Consider the following 24,688-nt stretch of genomic DNA (forward strand, 5'->3'; position numbering starts at 1 on the left):
TCTTCTACCGTGGTTGCTTGCTCCTCGGCATTCTCAGATAGTGGTTGAGGATCTTCATTAGCAGCCGCCTGTGTTGATGGACCTGCTTCCTCCTCAGTCATTAGACACGCAGCTTCTTCCTCCATTCCATCAATTATCCCTCTCAGACAGTAGGAATGCTCTTCTACATTCTGTGCTTCAAATGAAACAGGCCTTTTTCTCTTTTGTAAAAGAAAATGACAGCTGCAGATGCGGGAACAGGCATTGAGCTTCCTGTCAGCTCGTCTGTTGGGAAGATATAAAATATTAGTTTCATGGAAGTCACACCGTCACATATAAGAGCATTAAGACATACAGTACATAGGCTAAAGCAAAACACCTACATATATAACCTTGCACTTTGAAGTCTCGTGAACATTTTCACTATTTTGACATTTTTATAGATCAAAATTGAACTAAAGAAATAAATGGGAGATTAATCCATACTGAAAATATGTGTCAGCTGCTACACTAATTATAATAGTTATATTTCTTAATTAAGATAATATATTACTTTATTGATCCCAATTTGTGAAATGTTTGTGTTGCAGCAGCATAAAAAGAAAAAGAAAATATAAGTTATTATATATACAAAAGTATGTGAGGGATGGGATATTAAATTGAATATAAATGTAAAATGTACATGTGATTTTACGTCCAAGAGAAGCTATGGAGCAGAGTTCTCTGCCAGCCAGAGGTGATTTGTTATTAGTTCAATATGTCAAACTGATTTCCCTGAGTACAATCTTTAGTTACATGGTGAAACGTTATGCTGCTTGTACTAATTAGACTTATCATATAAGCCACACAGGTTTTAATAGGATGTATTCATTATCTTTACTTATGTTGCGGTCTTTTCAGCAGCGCCATCTCTAAAACGGCGATACAGTCACTACCCATCATTTACATTTCACCGTGACATGGACACAAATGTAACATCAGCTTACCTCATAGCACGAATCCAGACTCTCCTTTGGGAAACATTGGCCGGGAAACGATAGAACGAGCACGTTCCATGCGAAGACCTGTGGCTGCAACCCGGAGCAAAGCAATAAACCATTGCGTAGCTAACTAGTAGCGCTAGCTTTAGCTAACGTTAGCTAACGAAACGAACGGCCGAGTAAAATTGGAAAATGCTGGTAATTAATTGTTCTATAATTTTTAAAACTACGGTGTTAAAAAAGACAATTTCAAAAATACAGATTCTAATGGTCAGATGTATATATACAGATACTAAAGATATGCATGTACTTGCTTTCAAGCAGAACACAGGGGAAAACAAACTTAGCGGGAGTGTTTACGTGTTCGGCGTAATGACGTAAAACGGCCTCGACGATTTCTGTAGTCCTATTCAGCCACTCGGTAACAACCATCGTTTTTCAGACACGTAAACTCTTCAAAAATCCCCAGTGGGGTCACTGCTGATGTATTTAATGTCGTAGAACAAAACGTCAATTACCTCTTAAATATGTGTCAACCACAGACCTTATTTCGAGCTATTTTCCAAAACCCTATGGAAAAAATGCATTGCTTTTTGAGGAAGGAACCGGAAGTGCTAAAAATGCTAACTTACTTCCGGGTTTTACGACGCGTCACTGCGGCTCTCTATTCACAGGGCTGACAACAAAATCCATCAGAAAGCTGCAGCTGATTCAGAACGCTGCTGCACGTGTCCTCAATAACACTAAAAGAGTGGATCACATCAGTCCGGTTCTGAAATCTTTACACTGGCTTCCAGTCGGCCAAATAATTGATTTTAAAATAATATTGCTAGTTTTTAAATCATTACATGGTTTAGGACCAAAGTATATTGTTGAACTCCTGCATAATTACGAGCCATCAAGGTGCCTCAGGTCTTCTGGGACGGGTCTGCTATCGCTTTCGAGAGTAAAAACAAAACATGGAGAGGCAACATTTAGCTATTATGCCCCGACAATCTGGAACAAACTACCCAAATCATGCACATCCGCAGAAACGCTTACTATTTTTAAATGGAGACTAAAACATATCTCTTTGGCTGCTTTTAATTGAGCTGCTCATATTCGCACTACAGTATGCCTTTTAAACATGTATTGTATACCTGTGGTGTTTATTTGTATTATTTTATTATCTTTGCTTTGTAATGTCTGTTGTAAAATGCCATTATATATGTGTTTTTACTGTATGTATTCCTAACAAGTCTTTTAATTTGTTTTGTAAAGCACTTTGAATTGTCGCGTACAGAAAAGTGCTATATAAATAAACTTGCCTTGCAGCCAAACCTGAAATGCTCTTCTCTGTCACTGTAGACCCGCAAATACCTCATTCCTTCCGTCTACTTGGATCCGAAATGCTTCTCGTTTTGCGCTCGCCCCCCGTTCAAATGAAATCGCCGCCAATCATATTTCCAGGCTCGCGCCAGGGCCGGGGGAGGGGTTACAAGGCTAACGTCTTGTGCTGCATTCACTTGCACTCGGACATTAGAGCTTTTCTCTCATAAATGTCCGATGAGCCACAACTTTTTTTTCAAAACAAAGCTGCCAACTGGGGTGGCAGCTGGGGTGGCAAGGCATTTTTCTGAGGTGGCAGCTGCCACCCCGTGCCACCCTGTAGAACCGCCACTGCTTCAGTGTCAAAACTAGCATTATGATCCATGTTTATTACTACGTTAGACCGGCCGCTCTCCCCCATGTTACGTAACACGCGGGAGGTCATGTGGGGAGGCTTTTTGTATGCGGAAGTAAACATGTCTTACAAAAACGACGTCAGATGTCACTGTGGTGTATATTTCTGTATATATTTTTAGGAAAATCTAGTGTATACATCGTTTTCCTACACATTTATTCACTGGTGTGTCTAACCTGCAAGTTGCTCTTTAAATATTACACATCTGCCGTAGTTCTTTATTTATAGAGCCCTGATTAGAAGACTTCTGGACAAAAAGGAGAACTGCCGCCAAAACTGAATAGGTGACGTGGATCATAAATATATCAACAATTAAACAACATCTTGCATTACTTTTCACAAAATATGTCTCCTCGCACTATCAATAGTAATTCGGCTGACTTTTATATTTGATCCAATTGGGAGATAGGTTATATTTACACCATAACGATGCACAGCTGATAGAAAAGGACTTGTAGTTTTTAAAGATATTGCTGATTTTTTTTAATATAAGAATGTAAATACTGAGTTGAGAGAATAGTCAGGGGATTTGGGTGATGGGAGACACATCTATGGAATCACAATTTCAATAGCTTACCATTAAATGACGGATATACCTTTCTATCTGTGATGTTTTACAAATCAGATATTAATGTGTAGAAGTCAAACATGAAAAATAGTATAGCAATATCCTGTAAAATTATGTAAAAACATGAATAAAACTCGTAAACTACACATCTTAATATTAAGAGTACATACTTTCATAGGGCGAAAGTAGAAGGTTAATGATAGAAATAGTGTAGTGGTGGTCTAATGGATAGTGAGGTGGGCTTAAGATCGGAAGGTCGTGAGTTCAAACCCCGCCAGGAACAACACTAGTGTGCCCTTGAGTAAGGCACCTAGTCCTTAGTTTCTCCAGGGAGAATGTCCCTGTAATTGGTAATTGTAAGTCGCTTTGGATAAAAGCGTCAGCTAAATTTAATGTAAATGTAAAGTAAATATGGAATATAAAAAATCAAGAAGATACTGTAAGTGATCTCTACAATAATAAAGCTTAGCGCTGGATGTACAAAGATATTAATATGAGGATGGGGCAAAACAGACAAACAAATTAACCTTTATTAACAAATGTAAGAATACTTTAGGTTAAGGTCTCTCTTCTTCTTTCAAATAAGAAAAACGCTTTGGCGGTATCTATCTACAGATAGATATATTAAGCCTGACAAAGTACTTAACGTCTAATATATTGCTTTCCTGCAATGTTAACTATGTTGAAGCACTTATTTTAACTGATATTATACACATTAATGATACTCTTATGTATGTAGATAGTATAAGAAATGTGCAGAATTTGACAGTTTAATGGTGGCGGTACACACATATTGATGTCTTGTAAAGCACTGTTGCATAACTACACTGTAGTTGTGTATATGATATGTCAATAAACCTTAGGAAGGATGTGCAAAATAGCAATTATATACAGTTTTTAATTAACTATTAGTAGAGAATAACGAGTTATTAATATACTTTATAGAGATCTGCAGATAAATGTTTAGTCTTCTCAAGAACCAACTATCAAATATCTCTCCTGATTGTTGGCACTTGACAATCACCTTTCCTGAATTTTACTCAGGTGTAACTAAAGTCTGCTTTAAGGGTTGTTTATATTTCACATCATTTATCAGAATCTGCAAAGTAACTAAAATAAATGTAGTGGAGTAAAAATACCAGGTTAACCTCTGAATTGTAGTGGAGTAGAATTACAAAGTAACAATGAGCTGTCATGTGGGTATATATTAACCCATAAGAACCTGGACCAATTTCTGGCTCAATAAAAATTAGTGGGAGCATAACACAGGTTGAATAGAGCACATAGAACACATGTCTAAAAAAAAATCTAAATTCCACCACCAGATGACAGAGATCTGAAAAGTGACATCAGTGTCACTGCAGTCTTATTTGATTGTTAAATTAAATTATTAAATGTACAGTGTTTTCTGACATTTCTGACATTCCTGAGCACATTCCATTAACTCTGAAGCTTCCAAAGATGTTACCATAGGCATATTATGTATGGTTGGAAAGCTGAGAAGGAATGGAATCCATTTCAGATGACTTAGTCATGGTCAAACCATCTCAGAAAGAGCACAGAGAGAGAAAGGAGTATTTGCATTTCCGATTGCCCCCAAAAGGGCCCGCATGCCATTATTGGCCCCAAAAGTGCCCCCACCAAACATCTCTACACCTAGGCATGCCATATGTTTTTTAACATCTACATTTCCCAAGGAACAATTATATCAAGTCCATTCCCCAAGGTCCATAAGACCTTCCCAGAAGGAGTTATCATCAAATAAAGGTCAAGTGTTGTCGCCAGAGCATCACATCTGCAGCAAGGGACTGATCATTAATGCTCACCTGACTCACCTGTGTTGATAACGCAATTGCACTCTATTCAAAGACCATGTCCATGTCCCACACTGTCCTCAAGAGACAATACAATATGTATTATATCTATTATATGTAATATGCCATGTATTACTAGTGTAGAACAAGTGCCATTCATTCATTTTTCACACCAGGTGTCTGACATTTCAAAATGGACCAGGTGAGAGGTGGATCTTTGTCTGTTAGGTCAATGTCAATCTTCATTTGTCTAAAATTAATCAGACTGAGAATGTAGCTGACTTTTTATTTTTATCAACATCCAATGCCACTTGAATAATAAAAAAAACAATGTCCGGCTAGAAATTATTTCAGATCAACAGCAGGAAAAGTACAATCTGAACAATAGAAAACATGTTGCCTGGTAGATTTGGAACCATTTGGAACACGTGAAACAGAGTGTCAATAATCACCAGGAATATTTTTAATTCCACAACACCTAAATCTCAACAACTTCCCGTTCCTCTTCTCCTCCCAGTCATCCTACACTATCCTTTCCAAGCCTACTGCTGGCTGTTTAGAAATGGTAGCCTTTGAAGCAGTTTCTCTCTTCTGTGAAGCAGAGATGCACGTCGCATTTCTCACACAGGGTGGTGGTTGCATTTGTTTTGCAGACTGTGCAGCGGCCACGCTCGGTAGATTTCACGGGCCAGTGTCCAAAGTGGTCCTTACGGACATCATCAGGAACTCCAACACGGACTCTCTTTCTCGTGGGAGGTGCTGAAGGAGATGGAGTGTTCATGTCAAGTGATGGGCGCCCCCTTCTTGCCTGGATGAGGATGAGGCAAGTTGCCACCTCTGCCTGGAATCTTCTTAGATTCAGTGCTCTCTCACCGATCAGCTTGCAGTCGTTCTTGTAGATCAGCCACGCGTTGACCAGGGCTACCATGATGGTGTGCCAGAAGAGGTAGATGTACCATCTCCGTGATCTCATGTGGTATTTGTACCGGAGAAGGCATCTATCCATGAGATCCACCCCCCCCATGAAGGTGTTGTACTCTTTGACGACATTAGGCCGGATGACGTCAAGGAATGCCTTCTGGGGTTTGCTCCAGCGCCTAGCTTTGTCTTGTGGTTCCACTGCTGTTTGAGAGGAGATCAAGGTGACAGGTCTGTTGTCATGCCACTTTACTATGGCCATGGACCCCTCTTTCTCCACCGGGCAATCGAAAGATCCTCTGCCTCTCTTGGCAAGACTCTTGTCATCCTCAAGCTGACATCCAGCCAGGCGATTGCTGCGGACTGTTCCTGTAATACATAAAGAATAAGACAAGATGAGTCAAAACTAGAAACAAAGGAGAATGAGACCATAGGTATGTTGTTATTACCTGTGTGTGTGTGTGTGTGTGTGTGTGTGTGTGTGTGTTTGTGTGTGTGTGCGTGTGTGTGTGTGTGTGTTACCTGTGTAGAAGATCTGCCGCTGACGAAGCTCTCGCACCAGTGCGGCTGAAGAGAAGAGGTTGTCGGCGAACACTTTGTAGTTCTGGCCTGATGGAAGAGTTTCACACAACTTGACGACCACATCTCCTCCCATTCCAAGTGTGGTTCTTTTCCCAGTGCCACCTTCATAGACCTGGAAATCACATAGGATTCCGTCGGATGAGCAACGGGCCCAGATCTTGAATCCCCAGGGGTGGGGTTTGCCCTTCACATATTGCCTGATGGGGCAGCGCGTTCCTCTGAACGAGACCATCTGTTCATCGATGGAGTTGTGCTCCATCGGGGTGATCTGGAGACATTGTTTGCGGAACATGTCAAGCCATGGACGGATCTTCCAGCACTTATCCCCTTTTTGCCTGTTGGATGGAGCCTCGTTGTCGGTGAAGTGGAGAGATGTGAGGAGGGTCTGGAAACGGTCGCGTGACATGTTGTCAGCGACCATGCCAATCCTTGTGTCGTTTTCCCAGTAGACACGGTTTCCTGGAAGCTGGCAAAGTCCCATGCGCAGGTACATGCCGATTAGGATTTCCAGCTCCTTTACTGTGGTCTGCACGTTCTTGTGGGTGGCAGAGGTTTGAACGCTGTAGAGGTTGGTTTGCTCCATCATTGCCACAAGCATCTCATCTGTAATGAACCTCCTGAAGTACTGCAGGGGAGTGGGGAGCTCATCTGGAGGTTGGACCCTCTCTCCTTTGAAGGTGTGGTCTGGTGTTTCAAAAGCTTTTTTTCGCCATGAGAATCTTTCTTGGCCAGTAGAACGGTGGGATGCTGCAGTCGGAGGTTCTTCATTAGGAGGTTCTTCTCCCTCTGGTTGAGGTGGTTCCTCTTCCCCTATGTCGCTTTCCGACTCATATGGCTCCTCCTGATAATCAGGATCTAAGACAGGATCATCAAATTCATCCTCATCTTCATCCTCACCACCTAATCCCTCCACCTCACTTTCGTTTCCATCCAGGATTATTTCCAGGATCTTCTGGATGTCCTTGTCTCCATCCCACCTATTTTTCCTGTTCATCTAGAGAAGAAAATATGGAAAATAATCATGACTTTCAGCTGATGTCATCATGTAACGTTGGTAGCACTTTACCCTACAGCACGGTAATTATCATTTCCAGCTGTGAGGTAAAGTGCCACATGACGTTAGTCCTAAACCTGCCATGTTGTAGGTAGCTAGCTAGATAGTAGTATAAGTAACTAGTTATTACTAGTTATAGCTAGCTATATATATATAATATAATAACAATATATTACTGAGTATAATTGAATTAAGTAAACTGATCAGATAATGACAAGTTTTCTAATTGTGACATATAGGTCACAACACTTATTTTTTTTACCAGTTTAGTCTAAATGCCTGCAGTGACGTCTATGTCACACACATATTTACTTGCTCTTTTACCACAGAATAAAAAATAAAAAGTCTAAACAATGATTTATATTCGACAAACAACATGTTATCCAATATTTCAACCATAGGATTTGATGGATCTTACCTTTTATCCTCAGGATGGGCAGAGGGGCAAATTAGCTGGCAGACTGAAGTTACCTTGTGGAGAAAACAGTCAGGAAAGGTGGCTGCTAATTGAACATGAGGTCATCCCAATGGTCACATGACCTTTCAGAAATGTGACTTGGGTGTCGCTTCAGGACTATATGAGTTGAAATTAAGGGTATACTTGAAGTGACACCCCTGCTACACCCTAAAATTGTGTGTGACATGCGCGTCACCTCAGGTTCTTATGCTGCCCATTATGGATACAAGCGATTTTCACCCATTTAGTAATTACATGTTTTACATTTGTACACACCAATGTGTTTCCTATCGCCTAAACCTCCAGGGCTGTATACAGTTTAATACTGTCAACTTCTAATTTTGGGAAAAACAAAAACGTCTTTTAAGACTACAATTCCCAGTAGAGACGTGCCATAGAGAACATGTTGCGAAACACAATAGCCAGCATGTGTAGTTCTGGGAGGGCGTTCAAGTCCAGTTTTGAATAGTCTGCCGTGGTTTCGTTCCATTTCAAAGAGCTTGACGCTCGGCGTAACCTTGGCGCACTGCCACTCCAACATCCAATCCCAGAGCTTGAAGATTAATCACAGGGTTTGTCAACGGGACTGTAATCCCAAACGATAGCTGGGGATTATGGGTAGTGTAGTGTCTTCGGCCATCCTTAACTGATTTTTTTTCGGATATCATATCGCATTAACAACACCACATCTAGCATCATAGAGATCTTCTGTTACTGTCCTTTCTTCTTAGAGGAAGTACAGAAACACGTAACTCTGGATTTTTTTTAATTTTTGAGGTGCAATAAACGACACAGCAGTTTTTTGGCATGTTAAAACTATTATTTTCTTCCTCGCTAATGAGAGTAACAGCTGGCGAAATCACAGCCTCGCCTACTGATTTCAAATGTGTGCTCGAAAATAATATTTATAAATGACTATTATCATTATCATAAGCAAGACAATAAATGGCAAAGATATGTAGAAAATAAACGTCTTTAAGATACGTTCATAAGAAACGTAACGTGGGAGAGAATATGTTTCTAGAAGATATGTAGAAAATAAACTTATTTGAGATACGTTCATAACAAACGTAACGTGGGAGAAAATAAGTTTCTAACTAAACGTCATTGAGAATGCAGTTTAGTTCTGTGGGAACGTAATTTTTAGGAGACAGGGTTGCCATAATACATTCGGACGAAACATACAAATGATTATGAATGCAAATAAAATAAAAGAAGCCTCCCGTGAGTTACTACAAGCTATAAAGTAGATTTTAAATAGGTTTTATATAATAAAATACTCACTGCAGGACGTTGTAGAAAAGCGTGTGTGCACCACGACAAAGGAGCCTCATTCACTTTACATTGTTGTTGTTTGCGTGATGCAGACACGTAAATGTAGCAAAGTTCGTGACTCCACCACGCAATGCGGTGTTAAGGAGTCGTGGTGGGGTCACGCATTCTGGTGAGATCAGGTTGCATTGGTCATATGGTGGTACTTGGAGAGACAACTATTTTCTCAGGTGGTACTTGGTGTAAAAAGGTTGAGAACCACTGCTCTAGGGGCTCCGTACAATACAAACAAGTCCTTTCGAGTCATCTTTCTCAAGTCAAGTCTCAAGACATGAATACCAAGTCAAAGTCAAGTCAAGTCTTTTATCAATGTTAGTCAAGCAAGTCTAAAGTCCAAAAATATGCGACTCGAGTCCTTCACCTCTGCTGCTTAGTAATTGTCTTCCAAGACTTCATCAAAAGCCAACCTTAGCCATGAACTTCCCAAACACAGACGGTTTAGTAAATGCACGACCAGAGAGGAGTATTCGATCACTGTTACAGTACCATAATCGTAAAATAAAAGACTATTTAAAATGACTAGAATACTAATTTTTACTTTTACAAGGTAAAAGCATTCACGAAAAAGACAAAGCATATTATCTAAGATAAACAGCTGTGTTTGCTTGGTCACTTTCCTTTACTCATCTTGTTATGAGGCGTTGAACAAAGTCTTCCTCTCATGGCCGGCGTTCCCCGTCTAAGTTGGGAACGCCGCTCCAAGCGCCGCTCTGCTCCAAGTTGTGTCCTCCCCTCTGCTTCATGGTTTATTTTCCATGGTTCTCTGATCGCTTGAAGAGAAAAACACTGTTCGCTACCGACCAATCATGCGCCATGGGGGGTGAGTTGTCCATTTATGCCCCTTTTCACACCAACGCAGTTCCAGGTTCGGTTCGGAAAAGCACCGGTCTCTAAGCTCCGGAATCCGGTTCGTTTCAAGCACCAAAAAGTTGTCTAGAAAGCAAGCACCGCATACGTCACGCTTACGTCGGAGGCGGGGGCAGGTGCATCAGTTTTAATGTTATACCATAGTAATTAATGCTGCAAAGCTGGGTGTTTTGAGCTTGGCGCATGCAGAGGCTAACAACAGCTAGCTCTAACGCCATCGAATAGGACGTATATTTACCTTCTTTCTCCTACGGAGTCGTCGTTGAAGTTGATGATGATGATTGTAAAGAACTTTCAAATGTAGCATGTAACGACTGTAAAGTTGGTAGTAAAGTCCTCCCATTTCTTCCATTTCGTTTCCAAAGAGCAAAACCAAAACGAGTAGTGCTTCAATACAATCGGTCATTGAAGAGATCCGGATCATACGAGTCCTTTGAGTCATATGAGTCATGTAGATCTAATCATATGCTCCCCCCTCTGGCCCCCTCTTTTCTCATGGACTGCGTAATCATTGCAGTACTGGTATTTTTATGTGTTATATTTGTGTAAAGTGGTGTCTTTTGCTTTAATAAAACATGTTGATCACAAAAAAATGGTTATTTTGTGAATCTGAGCCTGCTGTTGACTCTTGCATGACGACGAGTCTGGATCTCTGTATCTGCTGCTATACGGTTACGGCTCTGAGTCCGCTATGTTTTGCAAATCTGAGTCTGCTGTTGACTCATGCACATAGCCGCGGGAAATAGGGGTGCTGGAGGGGCTGCAACACCCCCTGTTGGCGAATGGTGTACATTTGAAAAACGTCATGTTACTGTTGAAATCTCTCCCCACTTTTGGCCGCACCCCCTAAGTAAAATGACTTCCCGCGGCTATGCTCGTGCATGACAAGTCGGGATCTCTGGATCTGCTATACGGTTACGACTCTGAGTCCCCATGAGTCTGCAGGAAGTGAAGGAAGTTCCCTCGATTCAGTGAGTCAGGATTTGCGAATCTGAGTCTGCTGTTGAGTCGTGCATGATGAGTCTACCTGGATCTCTGGATCTGATACGGTTACGGCTCTGAGTACGCACGAGTCTACAGGAAGTGTCACTGATCCGCGTCCCCTGAGCCAAATCAATCAATCAATCAATGTTTTTTTATATAGCCCAATATCACAAATGTGACATTTGTCTCAGTGGACTTCACAGTTTGTACAGAATATCAGTATGACAATACGACACCCTCTGTCCTTAGACCCTCAAATTGTACAAAGAAAATCTTCCAGAGAAAAATCCAACAGTTTAAAAGGGAACATGGGAGAAACCTCGGGGAGAGCAACAGAGGAGGGATCCCTCTCCCAGGACGGACAGACGTGCAATAGAGGCCGTGTGTAAATTGAAAAGATAATACATTTGCAGCATAGGTAGTCCAAATGTTTGGAAATGCATGTGTCTATGTCTACGATGAATCCACGAGGATGTCAACAATCCTGTGGGAGCCATCAGGGAAGTAGTATGATGAGAGTCAGGCAGGACCGCAGAGACCGGTTCAGCCACGATTCGAAATCCAGGACTCAGGATACAGGACTCAGAATCCAAGACTCAGGATCCAGGACCATAGCAACAGGCACAGCCACGACTCAGGATCCAGGGCTCAGGATGCAGGTTCCAGGACTCAGGATCCAGGACCACAGCAACAGGCACAGCCACGACTCAGGATCCAGGGCTCGCGATCTAGGACTCAGGTCCACAGCAACAGGATCATCCACGACTCAGGATCCGGGCGTAGATAGACACCAAAAAGAAATGTGGGGGAAGCTGGGTTATTCGGAACGTGAGAGTACACAGGTACAGACAAAGAGAAGGAAGAAGTAAGATGTCCCCCGATATTTTAAGGGTACATTCACACCAGCCTTTTACAGTCCGGTTGAATCGATCCCTGGTGCGTTTAGCCGCTTGGTGCGGTTCATTTTGGTCGGTGTGAACACAGTCCGAGACCTCTTAAGTGAACTAAACAACCGGACTCTGGTCCGCTAAAATAGGTGGTCTGGGAACGCTTGCTTGCGAACTCTGGAGCGGTTAATTGCTGGTGTGAACGCAGTCCGCACCAAAACATAGGAAGCGTAGTATTTACGTGTCACAAGAACACGGATCTCTTCAAAAATCTTTAGCGAAAGACTCTTTCAAGACATCCGCGGTTGTTCATTTAAAGAGTGAAGCAGAATGAAGTGTTGAACAGTGTCGTGTAAAGTAAAAATGCTCTGTCAACTACATAAAATTAAGAACACCTGTCGTCGGGGAAACGCCCCTCCTTACTGCAGAACGTCTCTCATTTTATGTGTTATAATGTTTTTTAACAGACGTTGTCTGATTATATAATCATATGCGTGGGCCGCTAGTGTCTGTTGATCTCCAGATAAACAGCAGTATACGAATAACCTGCCGAAAGTGCCGATGCTCCATGGCGGAGGCTCCGGCAGAAATTGCCGAAATTTAAGTTTTTACCCCCTTAATGTCTGACCAATGGTTGAACAGCATTTCCGTGCACATGACTTGTGTTTAAAGTTTATAGTCCGTTTGAGTTTTGCCTTTGTGAACGCAAACCGAACCATCTGAAAAATGAAACAATGTAACAAACTGTGGTCTGGTGCGCACCAGAGAAGCGGACTATTAGGTGTGAATGCACCCTGAGCCTATAGCAGCAAAACTAGGGGCTGAATCTAATCAGCCCTAACTATAAGCTTTATCAAAAAGGAAGGTCTTAAGCGCACTCTTAAAAACGGATAGGGTGTCTACAGCCCAAATACAAACTGGAAGATGATTCCAAAAAAGTGGAGCTTGATAAGAAAAGATTCTGGCTCCCATTGTACTTTTACAGACTCTCGGAACAACCAACAACCCTGCATTCTCGGAACGCAATGCCCTAGTACAGGGGTCGGCAACCCGCGGCCCTCGGGCTGCATGCTGCCCTTTAAGCCCTCTGCTCTGGCTTCCTTGAGCTTAGACCATAGGCTTAGACAAAAATAAGAAGGAAATAAAATAAAAGTATTTGTAGGACTATTTATATTTTGTTGCATGGTTGAAAATGTTTCGTATCTTGTATTTTGAGGTGATACTGTGACACATAAATAAAAAACAAAACGGTTTTAATTAGGTCAACTAAAATATGCGTCACATCCTGCTACGGTCCCGTGCCAGCGCCTTTTCCTGCGGGTGAATAACCTGACCCCCGGCTCGATGAGCGAACTATGGATAGATCAAAGAAAAGTACCTGAAGAACACAGGATTTAATTCTGCGTGGACAGAGTTATATGCTTTCACAGCAAACGATGCTGGTTTACCGGTATGTTTGATATGAAGAGAGAAGTTGTCAACGGTGCTGCAGCCTTTACGTATCGAGGAACAACAAGGGAGAGGAAGACAGCTGATGATCTTCAGTCATAATTCAATGGGGTATGTAATTTATTTCAGAAAACACTTTTTGTTATATTCCATGGAATGCTCTTAACGTCCCGATAGCAATGAATATATTAAATGCTTTGACAATAAATACATACAAAAATTAATCTCTGGAAGCCGTAGCGCTGTAAATCGGCCGGCCCGGCTAAAATAACTGGATGGCCTACCTGCCTGTCAGCCTTCCATCTGTGCACAAACTTATCTCGTGGCCTCATTGATGATGCGCATTCGTGTGTGTTGGAGCAGGGACTCTGTAAGAAAGTCTGAAGGAAGAGGCATATTTTTTCCGGTTGTGTATTTTCAAATTCTCGCGCACTCGAGCTGGTTTCTCCATTCTTACCTACCCTACCTTTAACTCTTTTTAGGGTGCAGCTATATGTTTTATTTATTTCAAAGTGGGCCCATTTTAATAATATTTTTGTTCCCTTCAAATGTGCAGAGGACTCATCAAGTGCTGTGTTTAATTTATTTTAAAGTAGGCCTGTGTATTATTTTTAATTCTCCTTATCAGAATCAAATCCCTTTATTAGTCCGACAGAGGGGAAATTTGCAGCGTTACAGCAGGAAAGAGCCACAGACAGCTTAGTGTTGCATATCCGAAATGCATTAAAAAAGTACTAGGTTATAATATAATAAACAATAAACAATATGCTAAAAAAGTACTAAGTTATAATATAATAAACAATAAACAACATGCTTAAAATAAAAAAGTTACATCATTTTCAAAAATACAGATCAAAAACAAATCAAATCTACAAATCAAATCCTGTAGCAGTCCTTATAGGAGTTCTTTGTTTCTTATGAGAGGTTAAAAGTTTTATATAATGTAATAAATAGCCTAATAAATGCAAAAAAACCTGTAGTTTTTGTCTGATATAACAATAAATGCAACTTTATTAGCTATCAAGCTATGAAATATGTTTTGCGGCTCCAAACAAAAAAATGTTTGGGAAAAAGGAGCAAAATGGCTCTTTTGGTCAAAAAGGTTGCAGACCCCTGCCCTAGTAGGACAGTATAATGAGTTATTTAAGGTAAGATGGCGCCTGCCCATTAACCCTCTGAGACCCACCGGGCCGTATACGATCCCAGTGTTTCCCCTACCATTGTCTTGGAGGGGCGCTGCACCCCGCCAATGGAGCCCCGCGTCCCGCCTGAAATTCAAGGTGTTTAAAAAGAAAAAACTAATTATTATTATTATTTTTTTTAATATATATATAGCACCAAATTGCAACTAATCTATATCTACTGTCACTTTTCACATTGAACATGTGCTCTTTTATTAAATAAACTAAACACTTTCATTTTAAGTAGTGAGTTTAGTGTTTTTGACCTTAAGAAACACTGATGCATTCATCAATAACAATAATCCACAGCTCCTCTCTCTGCTCCAGAGGATTTAAAAAATATATATCCCAATGCCACCCCCCGCTCAGGCAGCACCCCCCCAAAGCAGTAAACCTAGGGAAAAAACTGGATCCCAAATATCACGTTGTGTTCGAATGTGCGTAGAGTTTTAAAAGATGCGGATAGTCTTACCTTGATTCTGGCGCATTGCTTATCGCTTTCTCTTTTATAGCTCTATTCTCATCCACCTCTTTGTTTGTGACATAAAGAGTGTAAGAGTCACATTTCTGAATCGGATACTCTGAGTGGATGCAGTCACAGCCAATCGGAGTCTGATTCAGAGGGTTGCCTGTCTGTTCCGTTGTTATGTGTACTGAAACGAGAGCCGGTATAATTCCACGCTCAAACACAAAATACAAGTTGGAATACGTTCTTTTAGTGTTTTGAAAGTAAACTGAGGTATGGCAAGGAAGTATACAGCTGAGGCTTTGGAGCAGATTTTTCAAGGGGACGATGTGAATGAAAATTCAGACGAATCTGCTCAGCATGCGATGTGATTGTGGACATGATAAATATCATGTGTACTCTTGAAAATTGGCAATTCGGTTTTTACTCAGGATATAATTTCAACATAAATAAGATCCAAACTCTTTCTTACCACTACTCACCACAGGGGAACGTACGGTAAATGTACACTTTTAAGTGGAATACCTCCAGTATCAAACACCTCGGTATTACTATACCAAAGAATTTGGCCAATATTTACAATATGAATTACAGTAATATCACAAAGGAACTTCAAAAATATTTGGATAGATGGAGCCTTCTGACCCTTAACATGCACAATCGGATTGATATCGTAAAGATGAACATTTTACCACGCCTGCTGTTCCTCTTTCGGTCACTGTCTTTAGAGATACCAACAAAACAGTTCAATGATTGGAATCGAATGATATCCAGATTTATATGGAAAGGTCAGAAACCCAGAGTGCGACTAAAAACACTGCAGTTATCGAAAGAAAAGGGAGGAATGTCCCTTCCATGCTTTGAAGACTACTATAAAGCAGCACAATTAAGGTATTTAGTTTGCTGGTGCAATTTTGACTATGATGCAAAATGGAAAGACCTTGAACTGAGCCAACTGAACATACCCCTTCAATGTATATTAGGCACGTCTCTACTGGGAGTTTTAGTTTTAAAAGACGTTTTCGTATTTCCCATAATAAGAAGTTGCCAGTATTAAACTGTGTACATCCCTGGAGGTTTAGGGGATAGGAAACACTCAAATTTAAAACATATAATTAATAAATGGGTGAAAATTGCTTGTGCCCATTAATATATACCCACATGCCAGCTAAGGTCAGAAAAGCTTTATTTAACAGCTAGTCTTATGTCTGTGACCCCTCCTGTTGTTAATTGATAAGCCTGAAACATGCACTTGTCAAGGTTCAGAGGCACATTTTGCAAATATGGCAGTAGCCATCGATCATCTTAAGATAAGATACACTTTATTGATCCCAAGTTGGAAACAAGTTCATTTGCGTTACATCAGCATGTGTAACAGTTGTACATATGCAGTGGTGTTTATTTGTAAATCATTTAGTATAATCACACAAATTCTGTGTTTTATATTTAATAATTCTGTTTTCTTTATTTATTGATTGTTCAATACCTGACAAGGCCGGAGATGAAATATCTATATACATCTTATAAGAGTATAATACATAATGTATAATATCAGTTAAAATAAGTGCTTCAACATAGTTAACATTGCTGGGGGTATGCACAAATATTGATAGATGTCTTGTAATGCACTATTGAGGAGCCTGCAACCCAACTTTTAATTCATTGCATAACTACACCGTTTGTGTATATGATATGTCAATAAACCTTAGAAAATATTGAAATCTTGAAAGGGATGTGCAACATAGTAATTATATACAGTCTTTAATTAACTATTAGTAGAGAATAACGAGTAATGAATATACTTTATAGGGATCCTATTAATATCTAATAATGAAATGCAAAACATGCTTTAACCACTAGGTGTCCCTTTTATATCAGCTGTGCACCTTTATGGTGTAAATACAGCCTATCTACCAATTGGATCAAATATACAAGTCAGCCAGTGTTGATACTGCAAGGAGACGTATTGTGTGAAAAGAAATGCAAGATGTTGTTTAATTGCTGATATATTTATGATCCACGTCACGTTTTCAGTGTTGGTGGCAGTTCCTCATGTTTGTCTAGAAGTCTTCTCATCAGGGCTCTATAAATTGAGAACTACGGCAGATATGTAATATTTAATGCAGCCGAACCGCGTATTACAATGCCGTTATGTGATGACTTTCAAAGAGAAAAGCAAGCACATTTCTCGCATCAAATGACATCAAAACGCATTTTAATGGCCAAACTAACTTTAAAATAGGCATTTTCCACCGAGAATAAAACGAAGTTCGGCCATGTTTTTTTTTTCTGCAGGGAGAAATTTGAAGATCACGTGACATAGACTCCAACCATTGGAATGAATGGAATGCAGTTGGAGGTCAACCAATCCCGGAGCTTGAGAACTAATCACGGGGCTTGTCAAACAGAGCACATGGTGTAGTCCTAAACGATAGCTGGGGATTCTGGGTAGTGTAGCGTCTTCTGCCATCCTTTACTCCGAAGAAATATTTGTTTCTCCGAATCGAAGGGGAAAAATACAAAAGCATTGCACACAATTTAAACCAATCAATGTTGTGTAATTAACAAGGATAATCTGGTGTTTTTTAGTCGATGAGTAGTGCAGATATCACTGTCAAATCAATCGACAGTAAGGGGAATACTTACTTCCGGGTGTACAATTCTCCGTTATCCAATGGGAATGGACGCTCACATTGCCTTTAAGGGCAGCCGACACAAACGAATGCCGTGCTTCCATGAGCGTCAAATCCCGCCGCAGATGGGAATACATTGCAATCAGTTGAAAGCTATTTGCGTCCCTTTATGAAGCTGAAGGAGCCTAGGAGCGTCACGGGACCCTGACCAAGCATCGCTCCTGGACGATTATGGAGTGAGAGTGTGTTGATGGGGTGAGTACCAAACGCTGTCTCCTGGTACTCATCTGAGTAACTCACTAAGAAAGTAATGTGCACCTCTGCTTATTGATAATAATAATACTAATAATAATGCATTTATTTTATAAAGCGCTTTTCCGAGTGCTCAAAGAGGCGTGACACATGACAGTATTGGTTGGCTGCATTGCATATTGTATGTTCTGGGTGGGATGACAGATTAATAAGCAGACTTGCTTATTATAACTGTATGCAGCTTTTCATACTTTGCGGTATAAGTGGCTCTCCTATTGACTTTTTCCTATCAATGTTGTGACTCGAAAGATATGTTAGGTTTAGTTATGTTTTACTCTAGTTTTGTGTTTTGATCTGTTCACTTCCTGTTTTTATTTTGAAAGTAATCTTTCCTTTCATTCCATATCCCACATTTCCTGCCTTTGTGTGTTTCCCGCCCTTGAGATTGCTTGGCCCTGCCCTGATTGTTTTCACCTATTGCCCATCCTCCTCACCTATATATAGCCCTGGTGTTTCTTTGTTCCTTTGTCAGTTCGTTATGTTTCATGTCGTGAGAACCTGGGCCTTTTTGACTTCTGATACCTACCTTGAGATTTAGACCTTTTGCCAAGTGAGTTTTTTGTGTTGCTGTACAACTTAGCTTTGGCTATTAACTACTTCCAATTTCTGAAAGTACAATTTAAGTTTTGTTATTAAAGAACATTCTATTTTTGGACTACTGTCTTCGAGTCCTGCTTTTGGGTCCTACGTCCTGTGTCTCGGTCCATAACAGTACGAACTGACCAAATTATGGACCCAGCGGATTCAGAGACAGTGAAGATAGCTCTGCAAGCTCAAGGATCGAGACTACACCAGCATGAGGAGCAGCTGGGCGCCATCAACCTGGGGGTGAGGGACCTGACCGGCCGTAAGGAAAATATTCAAGCCTCCGTCAATACTCAGGTGAATCACCTTACCGAACAGCTGCACCGTGTCCTCGCTCACCTGGAAGCTGATTCATCCCCTCAGCCTCCTGCTGTTGCTTACACACCAACTGCTCCAGCTGACCATGTGCCACTCCATGCTCCCCCGCCTCGTCTGGCATCTCCAGAGCGATTCTCCGGAGATTCCCGTGACTGTCGCCCTTTCATTGTTCATTGTGATCTCCATTATAAATATAACCCTGCTGCATTCCCCACTGATCACTCTAAAGTGGCCTTCATGGTGAGCCACTTAACAGGGAGAGCAGCGGCCTGGGCTACGTCCGAATGGGCGAGAGATTCACCTGCCTGTAATTCTCCGGATGTATTTACAGACACTCTCACCAAGGTGTTTAATCGCACGGCTCCTGGAAGGGAGGCAGCCAGAGCACTGATGCAGATTAAGCAAAGCCAGTGCAGAGTATCGGACTATGCCATTGAGTTCAGGACCCTTGCAGCAGATAGTGGCTGGAATTCGTCAGCACTGCTTGACGCCTTTTTGTCTGGTCTTTCGGATTGCATTAAAGACCACTTAATACCTTTGGACCTCCCAGAAGACTTGATGATGTCATTGCACTGGCAGTTCGAATAGACAATAGACTGGCCGAAAGACAAAAAGAAAGGTTCAAGAATGTGGCACGTCTGCCTCGACACCAAGGGGACACACCAAGCCATCGTCCCGCCTGGAGAACTCCTGCCGATACTCCTCCTGGGAGAAGACTCCTCCCTAGTGTCTCAGAGGAGCCCATGCAGTTGAGTCGGGCAAAGTTGACTCCGGAGGAACATTTTCGGCGCATTCAGGAGGGCAGGTGTTTTTACCGTGGGGAGCAGGGGCACCTCGTGGCTTCTTGTACAGCAAAAGATCGGGCTCATCAGGGACGAGGAGGACCCTGGTGAGCCGACTGTCATCTGGATTCCCTCCTCGTACGTTGACACAGGTACAAGTAAAAGTAGACAGACATGTTTTAACTCAGGGGGTTCTCATAGACTCTGGTGCAGATGAAAGTTTAATGGATTGGGGGTTGGCCAAGAAGTGGAACTGTGTGGTAATTCCTTTGAAGCAACCGTTAAAGTCCTCTGCTCTGGATGGTCGATTATTGTTCACCGTTACCCATTGTACTATGCCCATTGAAATAACCGTAAATGCAACACATACTGAACACATGGCTTTCCATTTATTTGACTCTGCTCAGCATCCACTTATTCTTGGTTACCCATGGTTAATCAAGCACAACCCACACATAGACTGGAGATCTGGGAGAGTTAAGGGATAGGGAGAGGACTGCAAGCATTTCTGTTTGAGAGACAATAAGACTGGTGACAACACTCCCCATGCTAGAAGGATTGAGACCCAAGCTGTTGTTCAGATTGCATGTACAGAAATGACTGAGGCTATCCAAGTACAAGAGCAAGATTTCCCTGACAAGTCCAAGGTGCCCAGTTGCTATTGACACCTGAAGGAAGTTTTTAGTAAAGCCCGAGCCACTGCCCTGCCACCACATAGGCCTAATGACTGTGCTATAAACTTGGTACCTGGCTCCCCCATTCCCAAGGGTTGCCGCTACTCTCTTTCCGGACCTGAAAGGGAGGCCATGAACAATTATATTCAGACCTCATTGCAGTCCGGACTCATTCGCCCTTCCTCGTCACCGGCGGGAGCGGGCTTCTTTTTCGTCGACAAAAAGGATGGATCACTCCGGCCCTATGTAGACTACAGCCCTCTGAACGCAATCACCATCAAAAACAGGTACCCTCTCCCACTCATAAAACACACCTGAGCCACATCACAAACAGGTATGGCGAGGAGCCCCGGTCTCTACGCTGCCACAGCCGCGAAGTTATGCTGGAGCTATAATGCGATCGGCCTCCTATGAATACACCAAGCCACATGTGTTCTTCGTTATTGGATGACATCCCTTTGGAGCTGCTTAGACACATCAGAAAAAAGAGACGAGGAAGGAGGGGAGGCGTTTGGAATCGCCTATGGCGGAGATTTAGCCGGCCACCACTTCCATCCATCATTCTCACAAACCTGCGCTCATTGAGCAACAAAGTGGACACACTAAGGACATACACAAGGTACTGTCATTAATTTTGTGAGGCCTCTTTACTATGTTTCACGGAAAGTTGGCTACAATCTACGATGCCTGAATCTCTCTTTGAAGTACCCGGATTCACCTTTGTTCGAGCAGACAGGGATGCGAACTCGGGGAAAACCAGAGGAGGCGGTATTTGTGTGTATATTAATGATCTGTGGTGCCGATCATAGTCAGTAAAATGTAAAACCTGTGATCCCAACGTAGAAATTCTCGGCATGACGTTAAGACCCTTCTATCTGCCTAGAGAATTCGGGTGTATTTTACTGTCTGTTGTTTACTTGCCTCCCAGCGGCAGAGCGTCACTGGCGGCCGGCTCCATCGCTGACTGTGTTCACGAGCTGCAACTCAGCCACCCCGATGCACCGGCAATAGTGCTCGGGGACATGAACCAATGTCGCCTAGAGACTGTGTTACCTGGGTTCCAACAGTATGTTAAGGATCACACCAGAAAAGACAATATCCTGGAAAAATGCTTCGTAAATGTTAAAGGAGCCTATGTGACTAAATGTAGACCACCAATACTGAACTCTGATCATAATGTTGTGAATATCATACCAGTGTACAAGACCAAACTAAAGAGAAGTAAACCGGAAAAGAAAGTAATAAGGACATGGACAAATGAAAGTAGGGAACAGTTGAAAGCTTGTTTTGATTGGACAGATTGGGACATTTTTCAGGTCAACAGATGAAATAACTACTGTTACCAATGACTATATTAACTTCTGTGTAGAACTAGTTGTTCCCACTAAAGAAATACAAATCTATCCAAATAATAAATGTTATGTGACTAAGGACATTAAAACCGTTATAAATACCAGAAAAATAGCTTTCAAAAACAAAGACTATGGAGCATTTAAACAGACAGAGAAAGAACTGAAAGTCAAATTGAGGGAATCAAAATTGGCACACAGAGAGCTTTTGGAAAATGCTTTTAAAGCAAAAAAACCCAAAAAGGTATGGGACACCATGAAAACCTTGACAGGAATGTCATCCTCAGCTAAACCTATGGTGACGAATAATGCATTTTGTTTTGCTAACGAACTAAGCACGTTCTTTACCCGTGTTTAGTCACTGGATAATTCTGCAAAGTGCACTGAAATGCTCGAAACTATAATACCTGCTTCCTCCGACAAAATTACCATCAGTGTCGAAGAGGTCAGAAAAACATTTCAGTGCACCAACACCAAGAAAGCGGCTGGGCCAGATGGGTGCAGCGGTTTTCTGCTGAACAACTTTGCTACTGAGCTGGCTCCAGTGTGGCAACCCATCTTTCAGGTTTCTATTGACATGCACACCATCCCTCTGTCATGGAAAACTTCACACATCAAACCGCTACCCAAAATTCCATGCCCAAAAGAACATAATGACTACAGACCAATAGCCCTCACCTCAGTGATTATGAAATCACTAGAAAGAATCCTGCTCCAATTTCTTATCAGTACAATACAAGACAAATTGGATCCATACCAATTTGCCTATAAACAAGGGTGCGGTACGGAAGATGCTGTGGCCACTCTGGTTCACATCATCACTAAACATTTAGATAAACGCAACACCTATGCAAGAGCCCTCTTCCTAGGCTTCTCATCAGCATTCAACACAATACAAGCAGACATCTTGTAAATCCATACCTGATTTACTCGTATGCTGCTTTCCTCACTAGTAGAGAGCAACTTGTGAAGGTTAACAAAACCCTATCATCTGCCATCACAACCAATGTAGGGGCCCCCCAGGGCTGCGTGAGTTCAGCTGTGCTCTTTACTCTATACACTGATGATTGTCGTACCAACACACCAAATCAAGTCATCATTAAGTACTCTGATGACACTGCAATAATATCTCTGCTCAGTAACATACTGATATTCTGTACAAACTGTGAAGTCCACTGAGACAAATGTAACATTTGTGATATTGGGCAATATAAATAAACATTGATTGATTGATAACACAGACGACCCTGAGCTGCACCAACAGGCTGTAAATCAGGTGGTTGAGTGGACTGATAGCAATGCTCTTGAGATCAACACCAAGAAAACTGAGGAAATCATTTTTGGCTCACCATCTGACTCCCATAAATTCCCCATTGTCATCCATACAGATGAAATCAAGCAGGGAGCTTCATACAAATAATTGGGTGTAATGATTGACCACCTGTTGTCATGGAAGGATCACATTGAATATCTGTGCAAAAGGACAAAACAAATAATTGATTTTCTCCGCCGTCTTAGGTCTTTTGGGGCGAGCAGAGAAATTCTTCTGTTGTTCTTTACATCTGTGATCATGTCTATTCTGCAGTACTGCAATACTACCTGGTACAAATGTTTGTCAGCAGCTTTAACATCAAAACTGCTCCACCTGTTAAAAATCTGCTCAAAGATTGTTGGTCAACCCTGTCAGAGACTCTATGACTCAGCCTATCATAATAACCTAGTGAGGCTGTCCAACAACATCATCTCTGACCCAAACCATGTTCTGAATATGAACTGCTACCATCTAATCGGAGATACAGGGTCCCACGATTCAATAAAGTCAGACTTAAGCACTCCTTTGTGCATCAGTCAATCCTCACAGTAAATACAGAGCTAAATCCCAGGTCAAATGCACGCTAAAGGTTCTTTGAGCATGTTTTCTCTCACTGATTGTGCTGTTATGTTAAATGTTTGTTGTTTTTGTTTCATGTATTGTGTCTGGATACTTGTCTGTTGATGTTGCACATGGAGCTGCTGTGACGCAAGTCAAATTTCAGACTCGATCTGACAAATAAAGTATTATCGTATCGTATCATTTCCTCCGCCTTTGAACTTTTGCAAGACGCCAACATTTTCACCAAACTGGATTAAAGGAATGCTTATCATTTGGTGAGAATCATGGAGGGGGATGAATGGAAGACTGGATTTAACACACCTAGTGGACACTATGAGTACCTAGTGATGCCTTTTGGCTTAACAAACGCACCGGCAGTGTTTCAGGCCCTCATAAATGAGGTGTTGGGGGACTTCCTGAATAAGTTTGTGTTTGTATATCTTGATGACATTTAGATTTTTTCTCCTGACAACATATCCCACCAGCAGCATGTCCGTCAAGTCCTCGAATCCTGCTACAGAACCAACTTTATGTTAAAGCAGACAAGTGCGAGTTCCATGTCCAAATCACATCGTTCCTGGGTTTCATCATTGCCCCCGGTCAAATAAAGATGGACCCTGCCAAGGTCAGTGCCGTGGCCGAGTGGCCAGTTCCTGTTAACAGGAAAAAACTACACCAGTTCCTGGGGTTTGCACATTTTTACAGACGTTTCATCAGAAATGTCAGTTCTATTGCTTCCCCGCTACATGTACTTACCTCTCCTCATGTCCCTTTTGAATGGAACTCCAAAGCTGCTAACGCTTTTCAAGGCCTAAAGGAGATGTTCACCTCTACTCCCATCCTCACCATCCCAGATCCACTTCGACAGTTCGTGGTAGAGGTGGATGCCTCTAACCTCGGTGTGGGGGCAGTTCTCTCTCA

The 24,688-nt window shown here is 41.8% G+C and overlaps 1 protein-coding gene and 2 long non-coding RNA genes across 3 annotated transcripts in view; 1 reads left to right on the top strand and 2 right to left on the bottom strand.

Annotated features, from left to right (window-relative positions):
* Nucleotides 1-24,688, bottom strand: part of LOC307021477 — a 654,272-nt gene that overhangs the window by 217,448 nt on the left and 412,136 nt on the right. The window lies entirely within an intron of this gene.
* LOC307021478 overlaps nucleotides 1-24,688 on the top strand; it is a 421,766-nt gene that overhangs the window by 69,416 nt on the left and 327,662 nt on the right. The window lies entirely within an intron of this gene.
* On the bottom strand, nucleotides 5,337-8,277 carry LOC307023388 (piggyBac transposable element-derived protein 3-like). The gene is made up of 2 exons (XM_079656614.1): nucleotides 6,505-8,277; nucleotides 5,337-6,351 (listed from the first exon to the last, which is right to left on the bottom strand). Exons 1-2 carry the CDS (start codon nucleotides 7,556-7,558, stop codon nucleotides 5,621-5,623), a joined length of 1,785 nt encoding a protein of 594 aa, XP_079512740.1. The 5' UTR covers nucleotides 7,559-8,277; the 3' UTR covers nucleotides 5,337-5,620.

The sequence above is a fragment of the Notothenia rossii genome, assembly GCF_949606895.1.
Source record: "Notothenia rossii genome assembly, chromosome: 10".
Classification (NCBI taxonomy): Eukaryota; Metazoa; Chordata; class Actinopteri; order Perciformes; family Nototheniidae; genus Notothenia; species Notothenia rossii.

What these genes read in the sequence shown, in the direction of transcription:
- LOC307023388 (XM_079656614.1), bottom strand. Translation starts at nt 7,558, where the DNA reads ATGAACAGGAAAAATAGGTGGGATGGAGACAAGGACATCCAGAAGATC. An exon ending in GCGGCAGATCTTCTACACAG is followed by an intron (nt 6,352 to 6,504) that starts GTAACACACACA and finishes TATGTATTACAG; the next exon opens with GAACAGTCCGCAGCAATCGC.